Below are 14,424 nucleotides of genomic sequence, written 5' to 3'. Positions count from 1 at the left end.
TGACCAATTGATGTGGTGTTAAAAACTACTCCCTCCGTCCGCGAATAGGAGTCCCATTTGTTTCCGGCACGGGTTTTAAGAAATGTTAAGAAAAGTGGGTGGAAGAAAGTTAGTGGAATAGGGGCCCCACTTGTATATATTAGTTTTAAATGATATGTGAGTGAAAGGAGTTAGGTGGAGGTGGGACCCTAGTACCATTTATAGTAAAAGTGAACTGGGACTCTTATTCGCGGACGGACTAAAATGGAAAAACGGGACTCCTATTCGCGGACGGAGGGAGTATATGTTATGGGTAACAGTAAGACATTTTCATATTTGGATTATATCTCATTTCTTGTGGGTATCAATGGAGTATTCTTGTAATTGGATTAGCTGCCTATAGATTTTTTGGAATCTTCAGGAGCTCGTGATCACCATAACATTCTCGTGTCGGGAAGGTGTCCCCCTTTTACGGTCACCAAAAACGTTGATTTGGCTGTTGGTCCCATGTTTACACTAATCTGAATATGGATACCACCCTTACTCGAGTCCAAATTCGATTAATAAGTTCCAACCGAACACATCAGCGTCATACATAAAACATTTACGGCAAGACAACACCATTTAAATAGACAACGAACACAAGTTCAAATTTTCCTAAAATATAAGCGATTGATTTCTTTTGAATCGAGATATAAGAAAATGATATTCATTGAGTTAAGTGGAGATAATACAGTAAGATAGAAAGAAAAAAGTAAGAGGGAGTAAAGTGAATGTTTTATTTATTGTTCAAAAGAGAAATCAATCACTTGTAATAGGGCAACCAAAAAGGGAAATCAATCATTGGTATTAGGACTAGTCCTTCACTTCTCAATGTTATTTTCCTCAGAAATTTCCTTTTTAGAATAAAAGTTATTCCCTCCGTCCCACCACAAGTGATCAACTTTAACTAGGGGTGGCAAAATGGGTAGCGGGTAATGGGTAATTCCCATCTCGACCCGCTACCCGCCGGGTATTGGGTACCCACTACCCGACGATAACGGGAAACGGGGCGGGATCAGGTAATGCGTTTTAGAGTTTTACGGGTAGCGGGTATACCCACTACCCGCGCGGGTATACCCGTTAGTCCTGATAATACCCGTTATTATTAGTATTAGTCATATTCCATCTTTTAATACTCCCTCCGTTCCATATTAATAGACGTGTTTCAAATAGTTAAAGTGGAGAAAAAAAAAGTAAATAATTAAATAATAATAGCCTTATACGCACTCATTTTAAAAAATTAAAAATATATAGTTAGAATGGAGGAAAAATAAAGTAAGAGAGATAATAATGTAGAGAATAGTATTTCTATTATTATTTTTCCAAAATGAGTGAGAAAATGAAATGCATCTATTAATGTGGAACAATGGAAGTACTTTATCTAAGAGTTCTTTTGAAACATTTATATATTCCAAAGAACATACAATTGAAAACTCACCGAACTAGCTATAGAGTGTTCCCTAACTTTTATTCCCAATCTAGTCAATGTTTACCATCGATATTAATAAAGTAAATTAGGGAATATTGACGGTTGTTATGGTTTTCAAATTTTTTATTAGGATTTCGAGTCGGGTACGGGTACCCGCAATGTCGGGTACGGGATACCCGACACGGGTATCGGGTAATCCCGGTATGTCGTGGGGCGGGTATCGGGACAACAATTTGGCTAGAATCGGGTACGGGTACCCGACTTGTCGGGTACGGATACCCGCGGGTAACCCGTTTCGCCACCCCTAACTTTAACTCTCTTTTAATTTATTCTCTCTTTTACTTTATTCTTTTTTATCTCTTTTACTTTTTCTTCTCTCATACTTTATTCTCTTTACTTTAACTCAATACATAACATTTTCTTAAATCTCGTGTCCTAAAGAAATCCATCACTTATGGCGGGACGGAGACAGAGGGGGTAGAATTTAGTTTCGAGTTGGATACTAACTCGATGATATGCATTCTATTTCTATGTTATCTTTATACAACTTTGTGCTATAATTAAATTGGAGATTTAATTTTTCTTTCTTTATTTTTTTTGCTATAATTAAATTGGATATTTAATTAATCATGCCATAAATATTTTGGGAATCAAAGTCAAACAAGGGACTTTGCCCATTCTTGAATTTTCCTTGGCTCGAAGGTTCATTTCTACACCGAATTAATTATTCTCTTTGATGTTCTTCATTGGTTAATACTACAACATCTTCCTTGGTTAATACGGTGATTACATTTTTTTTAAGAAATCTGAAGATGTAGTTTAATAAAAAGTAATTTATCTGGATTTAATAAATTAGCACAACATAAGTAATTACAATTACTTATGAATTTCGAAATTGGGCTCATTTTTACATTATCTGCAACCTCAATCAATTAAATCCAGATTGGACATAACCATTTAATCCCCGAAGCCCAACCTCAATTAAATCCAGCCTCCTTCCGCTGCCTGCCGCTCTCCTCTCTCCCATCGTCTCCCTTTCTCTCTCGCGGCCTCTCTCCCACCATTTCTCTCCATATCGCCTCGCCCTCTTCCTCTCTGGCAAGCCACGACAAGGCCGCCGCCGTCGCTCCTCTCACCATCGACCACTCTCGCCGTCACTGTGCGCGGTTCCACCCTCCCCGGATCTCACGACGCCACCGCGGTCAATCGCCTCCTCCTCGTGCGTCGACGCCCTTCTCTCCATTCTATTTTATGTTAGTTTTATTTTTAACATATAATAAAATATGGAGTATATTAAAACGAAATGATTTTTTTATAATAATTCATTAAAGCTCAAATTAATGTACATAGATAAGGAAAACGGGTAAAAGAAAGCAGATAAGATTCCCTATATCTTATCCCCTTTCTTCACCATTCCCACACTACTAGAGAAGTCCGCCCATCTCTCTCTCACTCTCTCCCCAGACAGAAGAAGTAGCTGATTCTGGCAGCCATGTTAGCTTCCACTGCAGTAAGTCTTGGCTCACTTGGCAGCCAATTGCTCAATTCTCCCTCCCACAATCCCCCAAAGCCTTTCCTACTTCCACTAAATAAGCCTTTATTAAAATCTCCCAACTCCATCACCAGCAGCAGCTTCTTGAAATCGAGAACTTCCTTCAGAACCGCTGTCGCCGCGGTTGATTCATCCGATGCCGCTGTAAAGGTTGAAACTTTTCAACTTTTATCACCATTTTCCGATGTCCCATATGATATTTTCTTTTTAATCAAAGATTGATGCATTTGTATGTGGGCTGATCTTGATTTTGGTTTTGAGAGAGAGGGCAGCAGGCAGAGGGTGAAGGTGGGAGCAAGAGTTATCACTTTGTTGTGGCGAATGCAAAGTTTATGTTGGATGAGGAGGAGCATTTCCAAGAGCTGATGTTGGAGCGCCTCCGGCTTTATGGGGAGAGGAACATGGAGCAGGATTTCTGGCTTGTGATTGAGCCTAAATTCTTGGACAAATTCCCTAATATTACTAAGAGGCTCAAGAGGCCTGCTGTTGCTCTTGTTTCCACTAATGGCCCTTGGATCACGTATGCTGTTGCATTTTATGCATTTGTTTTGCTGATTGTAATGTGTTTAAAGACTGGTGTGGCTGTCTGAAAAATGCATCTTGTTGTTTTGCATTGTGCTTCATAGACTCATTGTTATTACAAGTTTAAAGATTGATGCATTCCTTGTGCTTGCTGGTTCTGTTGTGTCAAGATTGGAATGGCTGTCTGACAGTACGCATTGATTTCTGATGCTTTTAGTCAAGATTGTCCATGTATCTTGCTGCTCTCCTTTTGCTACATTGCATTTCATAGACTCGTTGTCACCTTTGTACAGCCATTTATGCCCTTGTGATTTCCATCGACATTAATTACTAAGCGTAATTGTTTGTATATATGTAGGTTCATGAAGTTAAGACTAGACCGAGTTCTGCAAGATAGCTTTGAAACTGACACTCTTGAAGAAGCTCTGGCTTCCAGCCCCATTGATATTGAGTTTGAGAAGCCGGAGAAGTGGACAGCTCCTTATGCCAAGTACGAATATGGGTGGTGGGGGCCGTTCCTCCCCTCCAAAACATCAAATGTATGATCATGATGCGCCAAAGCCATTTCAAATTTTTGTAAGTGCCCCGCGACATTAGCTTCCCGTCTGTTAGTATTTCAGAGATGGTATATGTAGATTCGTTCGTAGAGTATGCAGACATGAACTGAGTTTTTTCTGCTGTTAATGTTACCACGTATCAACATATTGTCTCATGCTCGATGTGAGTTCCTGTTTCAGGAATGAATGCTTCACTAATTCTCATGAATGCATTATCAGGTTCGCATCTGCTGAGAAATGGTTTCTTTACTTGCATTGAATTAGCATAATCAGTATAAACGTGCTGTCATGTAACTGAACAGATTGTTACGCCCCGACTTTTCCTATTCCTTTAAGTTTATTTTTGGATGACCGTCGAACTATTAGTCAAATATCGTTTTATTTTATTTGGAGAGATTATGGAATTATTTTTTTTAGAGCTCGTGTTTCTTCATGCCTTACTTGATTGGAGAAAAGAGAATTATGAATGCAAATGGAGGTGGAATTTTGTGAATGCTCAATAATTATTGGAGATTCGTATTGCATAGGAAATCGAGGAATGTTACATAATTCTTGAGAAGAAAATAGAATTTTATGCCAAACAAAATTTAGGTCTATCTTTATTTATATTATTAATTCGTGTAGGGATCAGATCACTCGGGATTCACTAATTACCGGGACCTCTTTTATTGCAAAGGATCTGAGATGGTTAATCTCAGAGATACAAGCCAAGATGGTTAATCTCAGAGATGGTTACTGAACTATACAATCTACAGATGCTACAAGATAAAAAGGAAACCCTAGCACTAATCAGAACCCTTGACCAATTTAGATTCCATAGCTAAATCCTTCGAACTTGGCCTGCACACTCAAGTAGAACGTCAGTAACACTAATAGATCAGATCCTAAAGGATCTGACTCACAAGTAATACAAGAAATGGCAAACAAGATAGAAACCGTGGGATTATGGCTCAAGTAGAATGTCGGATGGAGCTTTTAATATACGAGAATTCAGAAAAAAAAATTCCCTAAAAAGAGACCTAAGGACAAAATGATCACTAATAGGATGCATGCATTCTGATTTAATTAGATGTTTCTCGAGTTTTGACGAGTTTTTATTTTTATTTTTTAATTTTAAAAAGATTTTCTTTCTCATGCGAGTTAAAGTCGGAGTGAAACTTTTCAAGTTAAGAATTTTAAGCGAACGAGGTAGGCTTTCTATCCTACATTATCGTGTAGGCCAATTTTTAAATTTACGCAATATTTTTCAAATATGAGTTATGTGCTTAAATTCCAACTATGTTGTGTCATGCCGTATTTTGTGAGGATGTGTCTATTTGATCGCCTAGTGGGGAGTGAGTCCCTACTCAAGGTAGCGTACACAGAGGGGATCATGCGTTATCTTTCGAGTTGGCCGGTCCGGTGATCGAGAATGTGGCCACGTTCTCGTTTCACATATAAGGTTCATATATAGTATGAGGAGAGAAAAAAATGGGCTGGCCATACTTTTAAACAAGAAAATGTTTTGGTGACTTGGTGTTTGTAAAACCCCGAGTTCACTTTTAAATGTTGATACAATAAATTTCTAAAATTAAAAAAGTAGTAAATTTTAAATTGCATAATTAAAATCCTAAAATAAAATTTATTTAAAACTCATTACTCATAGTTGAATTTAGCAATTGATGGTATTCTTCATGCTCCACTTTCGCAATCAATCAGTTTTGGATCCATTTGGTGAATTATATGAAGAAATATGAGTAGAGATAGTTTAATGTAAAAATGGGTAATGAATAAAAGTATTTATAGATGATTTGGATAAATTAGAGATAAAAGTTAAAAAAAATATTTTGGAAAAGATAGTCATAGACAGCTCTATTTTTGAAAAGTGAAAAAATATTTTTGTTAAGAATATAAAAAACTACATTTAACAAATTAAAATGATGTCCAATAGCGCTTTCACCCGGAAGAGGAAGAGCAAGAGCTCGAGGTCGAGCTAAGAAGTGTAAATAAATATGGCCTCACCTACTACCTCTTCCCCACCAAACTATCGACTCACCTACCTGGCTAGTAAAAGTAAGAGTGAAGAAAGCAGCATTCGCATTTGATGTCGATTAGATGCAAAGCGGCGGTGGCGTGGGCGGCGGGAGAGGCGCTGGTGATAGAGGAGGTGGAGCTGAGCCCGCCTCAACCACTGGAGATCCGCATTAAAGTCGTCTGCACTTCCCTTTGCCGCAGCGACCTCACCGCTTGGCTCTCTCAGGCACGATAACCTCATCTTTATTATCCACCCCAACAGTTATGCAACTCAATTTCGCTATGGAATATGCTGTGAAATCAGATACTAATACTATGATTTGCCTTACTTTTTTTCTCGTTCAATATTTTAAGCAGAATTCTCGATAATACAAGTAATCCTTCACCTTATTGTTTCATTCTTTGAGCTTGATGTCTATTTCTGTTTCTATGCATATTGCACATTTCTATCATTTATTGTACTGTTTTTGCAGGCTCAACCTCAAATATTTCCTCGGATATTTGGGCACGAAGCATCAGGGTGACTTCTCTTTGTCCTTATTACTCCTTTCCTCTTGCTGGATGTGTCTTAATCACATAATTACCTTTTATGCGACTCACAATGGAAAATCAACACATAGTTGCATATTTGTAGGATTGTCGAGAGTGTGGGTGAAGGAGTTACTGAATTCGAATTGGGGGACCATGTACTCACCTTATTCACGGGAGAATGTATGAGATGCAGACCATGTGCCTTAGGCAAAACCAATATCTGCCACACGCTTGGCTTGGAACGTCAAGGCTTAATGCATAGTGACAAGAAAACCCGCTTCTCGTTGAAGGGAAAGCCTGTATATCATTACTGTGCTGTTTCGAGCTTTAGTGAGTATACAGTTGTGCACTCTGGATGTGCTGTGAAGATTAGCCCAGTTGCACCATTGGATAAAATATGCCTTCTAAGCTGTGGAGTGGCTGCAGGTACTTATCTCACTTCTTTTTCCAAGGATTGTGATGTAAATTTAGCATTATCTCAGCCTTACCATCATAAGCATTCCCTTATTTGTCGGTGTTATTCTTGGCTAGCATGTGGGAGCAGTTGCTTTTACTGTAAACTTGCTAATATGAAAGCTGCCTGAATTTCCCACCACTAGGTTTAGGCGCAGCTTGGAAGGTTGCAAATATCTCTGAAGGATCCACTGTCGTTGTTTTTGGCCTTGGAACTGTTGGTCTTTCTGTGAGTAGCAAATTTCTTATTCCACCATCATGACCAAAACCTTTTTTTTTTCCTAGTGACATCTATATCTCGCTGTTCCACACCTGAACAGGTTGCACAAGGTGCAAAACTGAGAGGAGCATCTAGAATAATTGGTATTGACACAAATCCGGAGAAGAGTGAAAGAGGTGCTTAAAGTTTATACCTTGATGTTCATGAGCTACAAAAAATAAGCATAATAGAAGATTTACTGAATTGCGATCATGTTTTGTTTAACATACAGCCAAGGCTTTTGGAGTAACCGACTTTCTGAACCCAAATGACCATGATCAACCTATCCAACAGGTTTGCACTTGCATTTTCATTAGAAATTGTTATACACACTATTTTGTGTTATGTGGAAAAATTAGCCAATAGCAACCAGAAAACTAGAGTAGAAGCTGAAACAGTGCAATGCACTTGGTAATTGTGAATCATGTTTTACTTATTGACTAACGTGTTCTGGTCGAGATTGCAGTTTATTGATGTCATCCTTTTGCTTTCAAATAGTGTTGAGACCTTTCTACCCTATTTTTCTATCATGAAATCTGTATTACAATAGCTTGCTTCCAAGAGCTCATCTTAAAAATTATACTTATAATAAGTTCATATACAAGGCTTTATGCTGAATCCCTTTTCAGGTTATCAGCGGCATTACAGATGGTGGTGCAGACTATGCATTTGAGTGTGTGGGAGACACTGGCATGATTACTGCTGCTTTACAGTCATGCTGTGCTGTAAATTCTGAACTTCACTTGTTCATATTGTTTGGTTCACTTGTTTGAGGACGACAATAAGATTCCAGATATATCTTGTGGTTACAGGGGTGGGGTTTGACTGTGACCCTTGGTGTGCCCAAAGAGAAACCAGATATATCAGCTCACTATGGACTCTTTCTCTCTGGAAGAACGCTAACGGGATCACTTTTTGGTGGATGGAAACCAAAATCTGATCTTCCTTCACTTGTTGACATGTACCTGAAGAAGGTAACGGCATTATATAGTCTTGAACATCTGCATGTATTATAATACTGGGACAAGTTCTATTTGATATTATACTGCTTGTAGAATGTTTTGATGTTTCACTTTCCTTGATTTATGCAATCACATTTTCTAATAAGTTTTGAGATAAAGAACACCTCATGCAAAAAAGTTAGCTAACTTTGCGCAGAAGAATCCTAGTTCCTCTACTTCAAACTAGTTCATGGAGATAATAATTCAATTTAAATGTGTAGAAATTGCTTTTGGAACACTGTTGTTGTAATTGACATCACGACAATTACTGTGCTTCAGGAAATTGAGATCGATAGCTATATAACGCACAACCTGATGTTTGAAGATATAAACGAGGCGTTTCAGTTGATGAGAGAAGGGAAATGCTTGCGTTGTGTCATTCACATGCCAAAGTAGAGTTTTTTTCTGATGAAACCAATCAAATTACTAGTTGAAGCCATTTTGAGTTCATTGCATGATTATGTTGGAACAGCAATACATGTTAAATTTTGTACTACAGTACTTGTTTTACTTAGCTGTCTGGTTTCTAAATTATGAATATATTACATGGAAATGATCTAGCCTGTTAATTGATTGTGGAATTATATGGGTATGACATCGTGTATGGTTTCAATTTCAAATATTGATCAACTATATTCGTAGATTTGGCAAAAATGTGTCAAAAGTTTAGTGCTCTTTTACGTAGTTACTTTTTAAATAACAGGCGCGCACATACAATTGGACAGAATTTATTGACTTGCAACATCTTCTTTCCCATGCTGTTTTTTGAGCTTAATCCAACTAGTCATGCTTAGCTAGCCTCCAAAGAAAATAAAAAAATAAATTAAAATTGTGATGTATAGCTGGCCTAACCCTGTCTGACTTTCATGCACTTATTACTTTTGTTGTTTAGGTAAGAAAAAAGGTGACCAATTTTTCCGACCAAAGAGAAAACTCACGCGCACATATATATACACCACAAATCTAAATGACACATTATATCAGAACATAATTTAGACATAACATAACTGGTTTTGGCAACAATAGAAAACAAGAATTGAGAGCAGAGCATCTCCAATGGCAGACCACCACAAGAAGATATATCCGGATGTGGAAGCAGCGACGCTTACTCGGCCTCAAGCCCCACTCATACTAGAAAAAAGAGATCCATCATCAATTGCAATGGTACCACCACGCAAGCCTGACCGTTGTTGCAAATGCCTTTGCTGGACAGTTGGCCTCCTGACACTCCTGCTATTCATCGTTGGAGCCACTGTAGCCGTTATTTACCTTGTATTTCAACCCAAGCTTCCCAAATATTCAGTCGACAACCTCAGGGTATCGGATCTGACACTCAATTTCGACATGACCCTTTCTGCAAGGTTCAACGTTAGGGTCACCGCTGACAACCCCAACAAGAAGATTGGGATCTACTACGAGAAGGGAAGCCATCTTAGCGTATGGTACAAAGAAACCAACCTCTGCCAAGGAACCATCCCCATATTCTACCAGGGGCATCAAAACAAGACGGTGTTGAACGTTGCATTAACAGGGCGGAATCAGTATGGGACAACTCTGCTTAATGCATTGCAGGAGCAGCAACAAACTGGAAGGGTCCCTCTCGATCTTAAGATAAATGTGCCCGTCAGCATCAAACTTGGATCCTTGAAGCTCAGGAAGGTCAGGATAGTGGGGACCTGCATGTTGATCGTTGATAGTCTTGCTACTAATAGTTTAATCAGCATTAAAGCTAGTACTTGTCATTTTGGACTCAAACTCTGAATAATTTGATGCGCCTCTTCCCATGTCATGTGTTCAGCTCTCACTTTCAACGATTATGTTTGTACTTAGTAGAGGAACAGTCACATCATTTTAAATGAACATAAATAATAGCAGTAGTATATTTTATAAAACTTCTACTCTACTACTATGACAATGCCAAAAGTTTGATCGGTGAGGGAATCTTGGAATCTTCTTCCGGCACGTGCTCTCTCCTCCGTCTTCTTGACTCTCGTTTTCGCAATATCTCAGTCCCTCAGTTGCAGTTATATTTGTAACGGAAGGAGAAAGAAACAAAAGGGAATGGATTAATTAAAACTTGCATGATCCACCAGTAGTGAGACTCAAACTGAGTTGAGAAAATGGTTTGAATTATTATGCTGTTGTAGCATTCTTTCACACACTGAGATTTACACCACAATGTGAATTTCACAGAGGCCCTCTGCAACCAAACATTTACCCCATTTCTCTAGTTGAAAGCTTTGAGACACAGCAAAACACCACATTATTCATAATCTGTGACAACCATTTTGGTCATGCCAATCATCATCATCATCTAGTGTTCTGTAGTTGTTGATTCCACGAGATATCCACCGGAGGAAGCTGGTACTCGTCCGGTTTGAGGGCCAAGGCAAATTCTGGCAGCGTTGGCGCTGTCTCCATTATCCTACAATAAAAACTAACGTTTATTAATCAATTATCAATCATCCTTGTTGATGAGGTGGCGGCTGACTTACTTGTCGTGAGAGTAAAGATCCTTGTTGATTCTCATTTTGCTACAAGTATCCTTTGGGATCTTTTCAGAGAGAAACTTCATGGTTCCCCAAAGAGGAGGATTCCTGCACAGATTCATACATTTCCATAAATATAGTGTATATATATATAAAATGATAGTTTTAGCAAATAGAAACATTATATCTACCTAGATAGCGGGGGTGATGCATGGAAAGCTTCACAGGCTTTGTTGCTCTCTTTGAGGTACTCATCTGCTGCTTGCAGAGCAGCTACAGCCATCCCGTGAGACTTCTCCGTCTTCCCCTCGTCCAGAATTAGACCGTGGTAGTAATATGCCTCAGCCTGCCAACCAAATAACCATCAACCACTATACACTTACCTAAACAAATTCTCATTGCTAACATACCTTTGCTTCTACGTATTTCCATTTCACGAATAGTTGATGCTTTTCTCCCCACCCGTTTGCCATCATAAGGTCTATTATATTATCTTGTGCCTGCCATCACAGATAATCCCCATAAGTTGCACTTATATTCTGATTTTTCCAATCAACCAAATCAACTTGAACTATCTAACACAACGGCTTGTATTCCTTTTTAAGCACAAAAAAGTGGCTCAAAGCTAGTAGGGCTATACTGCTTGGCTGAAAATTACGAGCCACTTAAAATGGGCCGGAGGGAGTAACATATATTAACAATACAATACCTGCTGCCAGTATTTCACCATCTCGCAGGCAAGTCTTCGTTTTACAGCCAGCGTTGCTTTAGTGCTGTCAATAGCAAGTCCCAGCTGAATATCAACGCCCTATTCAACGCACAAATTAGCCTCAACAAAAACTGATAAAGCTTCATCGATTCCAGTTGTTCATATGGAGGCAACACAAGCAGAAATTTCTGGGAGAATGGCATGATTAAGCCGATCAAACATGTGCTCAATACCTGTCCAAGTGCTTGGAGACAAAGTGCTCGTAGAACTCCTTCAGAAAGGTCCACTGGAAGATTCCTCCTTGAGATTATAATGGAAAATAAGGATGGAATCGGGCACTTCTTGAATACGATCTTCAGAACAGTAACTAAAAGCGTGCACGAAGATACCTCAGTTCATTGGGAAACTGCGGGAGAACATGGCGGACAGCACAATCAAGGTACCCAGCTGCTTTCAAGAAAACATCAACAGAAGATCGACGACTCTCTGTTGAAAAGACACACAACATAGAAGAAGAAAAGCCTATATAAGCACCAGTTACTATAAAGTTCAAAAAGATCACTAGAGCAACTCAGAAAGTTTTCATCTTCTATTCTGAAAGCATATTCATCGTACTCTAGTGCTAAATTTATCCATGCAAAAATATTACAAGAAATTCCATTTTCATCTCCAGAAAACCAAATGCAGTATAAACATGTGGGCTTATAAAATACAGACTTACACACGGGTTTGTATGCATGAAGTAGGGACAAAAATGGCTCAATGAAACATTATTTGTGAGACAATAGTATGATCATAATATATGTCTGTATATAAGCTTTACCATAACACCTACCTTCCGATAGCTTGGGCTGATAACCATCAACTGCCGTTCTCGGAAGAAGCAATAGATTAGCTTGGGATAACGATAATGTTGCCATTAAATGCAAAACAGATAATACTTCGTACCAAGCACTACACATTGCCGTTTCCTGGAGACACAGATTAGGATAATGAGACGTACTGCACAAGGGAAGGAATAAAGAATGGTGTTTGAGTTTGACCTCCGCTTCATCTTCTTGATTGATCCAGACGAACTGTACTTTGTGCTGCAGAGGACTCCCTGCACAATGCAAATGAGTCACACTCGCCATAGGATTGGCAAAACTAGTGGAAACAATGGCTTACCCTCTTTAACCAATCCAAGAAGCACGGGCAGATATTCTTCTAGAGCCTGAAGGAGATCGCCCAGCGTCGAACCTCCTGCAAGAATCAGTCAGCTTATGCAACATCAATATGATAGGACAGCAAAACACGATACTGACCATGTTGGGTAGCAGTTTTCCTTCTGTTTGTTGTAATCGTTGGAGCTTCTTGCCCCGCCATTACAACTATCCTCGTTCTGAGAGAAGAAAAGCGTTCCACCAAGCATTTAGACAGGTGATCGCCCAGCATCTCTGAGAAATCAGCAGGCTTAGGGATCCGTAAACCCGGAACAAACACAGCGACATCCCCAATGTTTGCTGGCCTTCTCCGATTTCCACTAGTGTCTTTTTGAGTCGATACAAAACATCCCATTTCCTAAGGTTTTATCGATCAGCAACCTATATGGTCTATACGAACACAGCAGGTTGACCAGAAGAAACGTTAGAATAATTCCAAGACAACAAGCTTCTCAAATAAGTCAAGACGACCAATCCAAAACCAAGTAAAGAAGTTGACAACTCAGGGGCACCAGCCACATAATGTCAAACTGTATATAACCAAGGGATGGAAATGTGATAATTCAGAAGATATGTAACCTGGTCGATCCTGCATTGAAAAAGTTGAAAAAAAATAAAATAATTACACAAATTGAAAACGGAAATGATAGCATCAATGCCACAAGAAACCAACAACAAAATTAGCAACACTCTCGTGGGAACTGGGAAGTGCCAAATTTGTCAATCTAATCTTTTATTTAAGATTCAAGTAAATATTTTGAGTAAAGCATAACTATAACTATAAGCCATAATTCAGGAAGAAAGCAATCAATACAAGCAAACTTACTCTTTGCATTTGCCACAAAGAATCAATCAATAGAGAAACTGATTCATACCTGAAGTAAAACAGAGCTCAGAAATGCCATGACACAAGAGAGAAAGAGGGGGAAGAAATCAATACTTGATTATTTTTTTCACTTTTTGGCATTGATTCTGTTGTGGGATTTGGTGGAAAGAGTTGAGACCATCAAACAATTGAAACTAGACTCGGATTGAATTGAATTTGTGTGCCGCATATATCAACATCAATTACTATGGAGAGAGAAACAGAGACTTGAATTGTTGATAAGAATCGCAGCAAGCTTAAGAGTGAGATTAAATATATTCCAGTTTTTCGTATACAGCCACTATAAACTGTAACTAGCACCGAATGACACCTTTTTGAATTATCTCTATCCTGTATTTTTTTCATACAGCCCTAACATGCAGCTTATGATCATCTCATGTTATAAACTTACCATTTTCCCTTGTAAGTTGTAAACACTGATTAACCAAATCTATCTGGAACTTGTCATATTCAATTTTTTTGTTAATATTATTATAAAAAATTAATACTGAAATAAACAAAATATCCATGAATTATAAACCAATTTTTATCAATTCTCAAATAGTAGTTCTAGGTCTTAAGGAATAGACCATTTCCTGTCTCAAGAACACGTGTTTGAACTAGATCTAAAGCTAGATCATTTCCCATCACTAGACCATGACAAACTGAATGTGGTGCAATTCTTGTAGCAAAAAAGGTGATGCGGTCATCCTGGCCGCCCCCACACCCCGGCCCGACAGTTTGTGAGGGGGTTTAAATCAGGGTACACAGCGGCCCGTTAGAGAGGAGGCCTTCAACCCACTATCCTGACAGGAGCCCAT

General features: G+C 38.8%; 4 protein-coding genes across 11 annotated transcripts; 3 read left to right on the top strand and 1 right to left on the bottom strand.

Moving 5' to 3' along the window:
* Window positions 1-2,467: 2,467 nt before the first annotated feature.
* EMB3143 (YCF54) lies at window positions 2,468-4,497 on the top strand. Of its 3 annotated transcripts, XM_089059588.1 has the most exons (4): window positions 2,471-2,669; window positions 2,801-3,152; window positions 3,275-3,522; window positions 3,883-4,497. In XM_089059588.1, exons 2-4 carry the CDS (start codon window positions 2,943-2,945, stop codon window positions 4,067-4,069), a joined length of 645 nt encoding a protein of 214 aa, XP_088915714.1. In that variant the 5' UTR covers window positions 2,471-2,669; window positions 2,801-2,942; the 3' UTR covers window positions 4,070-4,497. The 3 variants fall into 3 exon arrangements, with proteins under 3 accessions (XP_047942016.1, XP_088915714.1, XP_047942014.1); XM_048086059.2 differs by having other exon boundaries at window positions 2,468-3,152; window positions 3,278-3,522; XM_048086057.2 differs by having other exon boundaries at window positions 2,471-3,152.
* A 1,058-nt stretch (window positions 4,498-5,555) lies between these two features.
* Window positions 5,556-8,930, top strand: LOC125188942 (GroES-like zinc-binding dehydrogenase family protein). The gene is made up of 9 exons (XM_048086053.2): window positions 5,556-6,320; window positions 6,568-6,614; window positions 6,729-7,051; window positions 7,225-7,307; window positions 7,399-7,474; window positions 7,570-7,631; window positions 7,967-8,062; window positions 8,150-8,311; window positions 8,618-8,930. Exons 1-9 carry the CDS (start codon window positions 6,165-6,167, stop codon window positions 8,732-8,734), a joined length of 1,122 nt encoding a protein of 373 aa, XP_047942010.1. The 5' UTR covers window positions 5,556-6,164; the 3' UTR covers window positions 8,735-8,930.
* A 101-nt stretch (window positions 8,931-9,031) lies between these two features.
* On the top strand, window positions 9,032-10,135 carry LOC125188943 (Late embryogenesis abundant (LEA) hydroxyproline-rich glycoprotein family). The gene has a single exon (XM_048086056.2). It carries the CDS (start codon window positions 9,395-9,397, stop codon window positions 10,097-10,099), a length of 705 nt encoding a protein of 234 aa, XP_047942013.1. The 5' UTR covers window positions 9,032-9,394; the 3' UTR covers window positions 10,100-10,135.
* A 311-nt stretch (window positions 10,136-10,446) lies between these two features.
* On the bottom strand, window positions 10,447-13,955 carry LOC125188941 (uncharacterized). Of its 6 annotated transcripts, none has more exons than XM_048086047.2 (13): window positions 13,614-13,955; window positions 13,318-13,327; window positions 12,841-13,128; window positions 12,704-12,778; window positions 12,580-12,638; window positions 12,372-12,507; window positions 11,926-12,022; window positions 11,770-11,836; window positions 11,537-11,635; window positions 11,238-11,327; window positions 11,019-11,173; window positions 10,834-10,935; window positions 10,447-10,775 (listed from the first exon to the last, which is right to left on the bottom strand). In XM_048086047.2, the coding sequence occupies exons 3-13, from the start codon at window positions 13,091-13,093 to the stop codon at window positions 10,649-10,651; spliced, it is 1,260 nt and encodes a 419-aa protein (XP_047942004.2). In that variant the 5' UTR covers window positions 13,094-13,128; window positions 13,318-13,327; window positions 13,614-13,955; the 3' UTR covers window positions 10,447-10,648. The 6 variants fall into 6 exon arrangements, with proteins under 6 accessions (XP_047942004.2, XP_088915712.1, XP_047942008.2 ...); XM_089059586.1 differs by adding an exon at window positions 13,565-13,613 and having other exon boundaries at window positions 12,841-13,327; window positions 13,679-13,955; XM_048086051.2 differs by lacking the exon at window positions 13,318-13,327 and adding an exon at window positions 13,565-13,613 and having other exon boundaries at window positions 13,679-13,955.
* Between the last annotated feature and the right edge of the window lie 469 nt (window positions 13,956-14,424).

The sequence above is a fragment of the Salvia hispanica genome, chromosome 5 (genome assembly GCF_029641045.1).
Source record: "Salvia hispanica isolate PSC_SH4W2 chromosome 5, Shi_PSC_v1, whole genome shotgun sequence".
NCBI lineage: Eukaryota > Viridiplantae > Streptophyta > Magnoliopsida > Lamiales > Lamiaceae > Salvia > Salvia hispanica.
The sequence above is the reverse complement of the archived record's forward strand: the minus strand, read 5'-3'. Positions and strand labels throughout refer to the sequence as shown.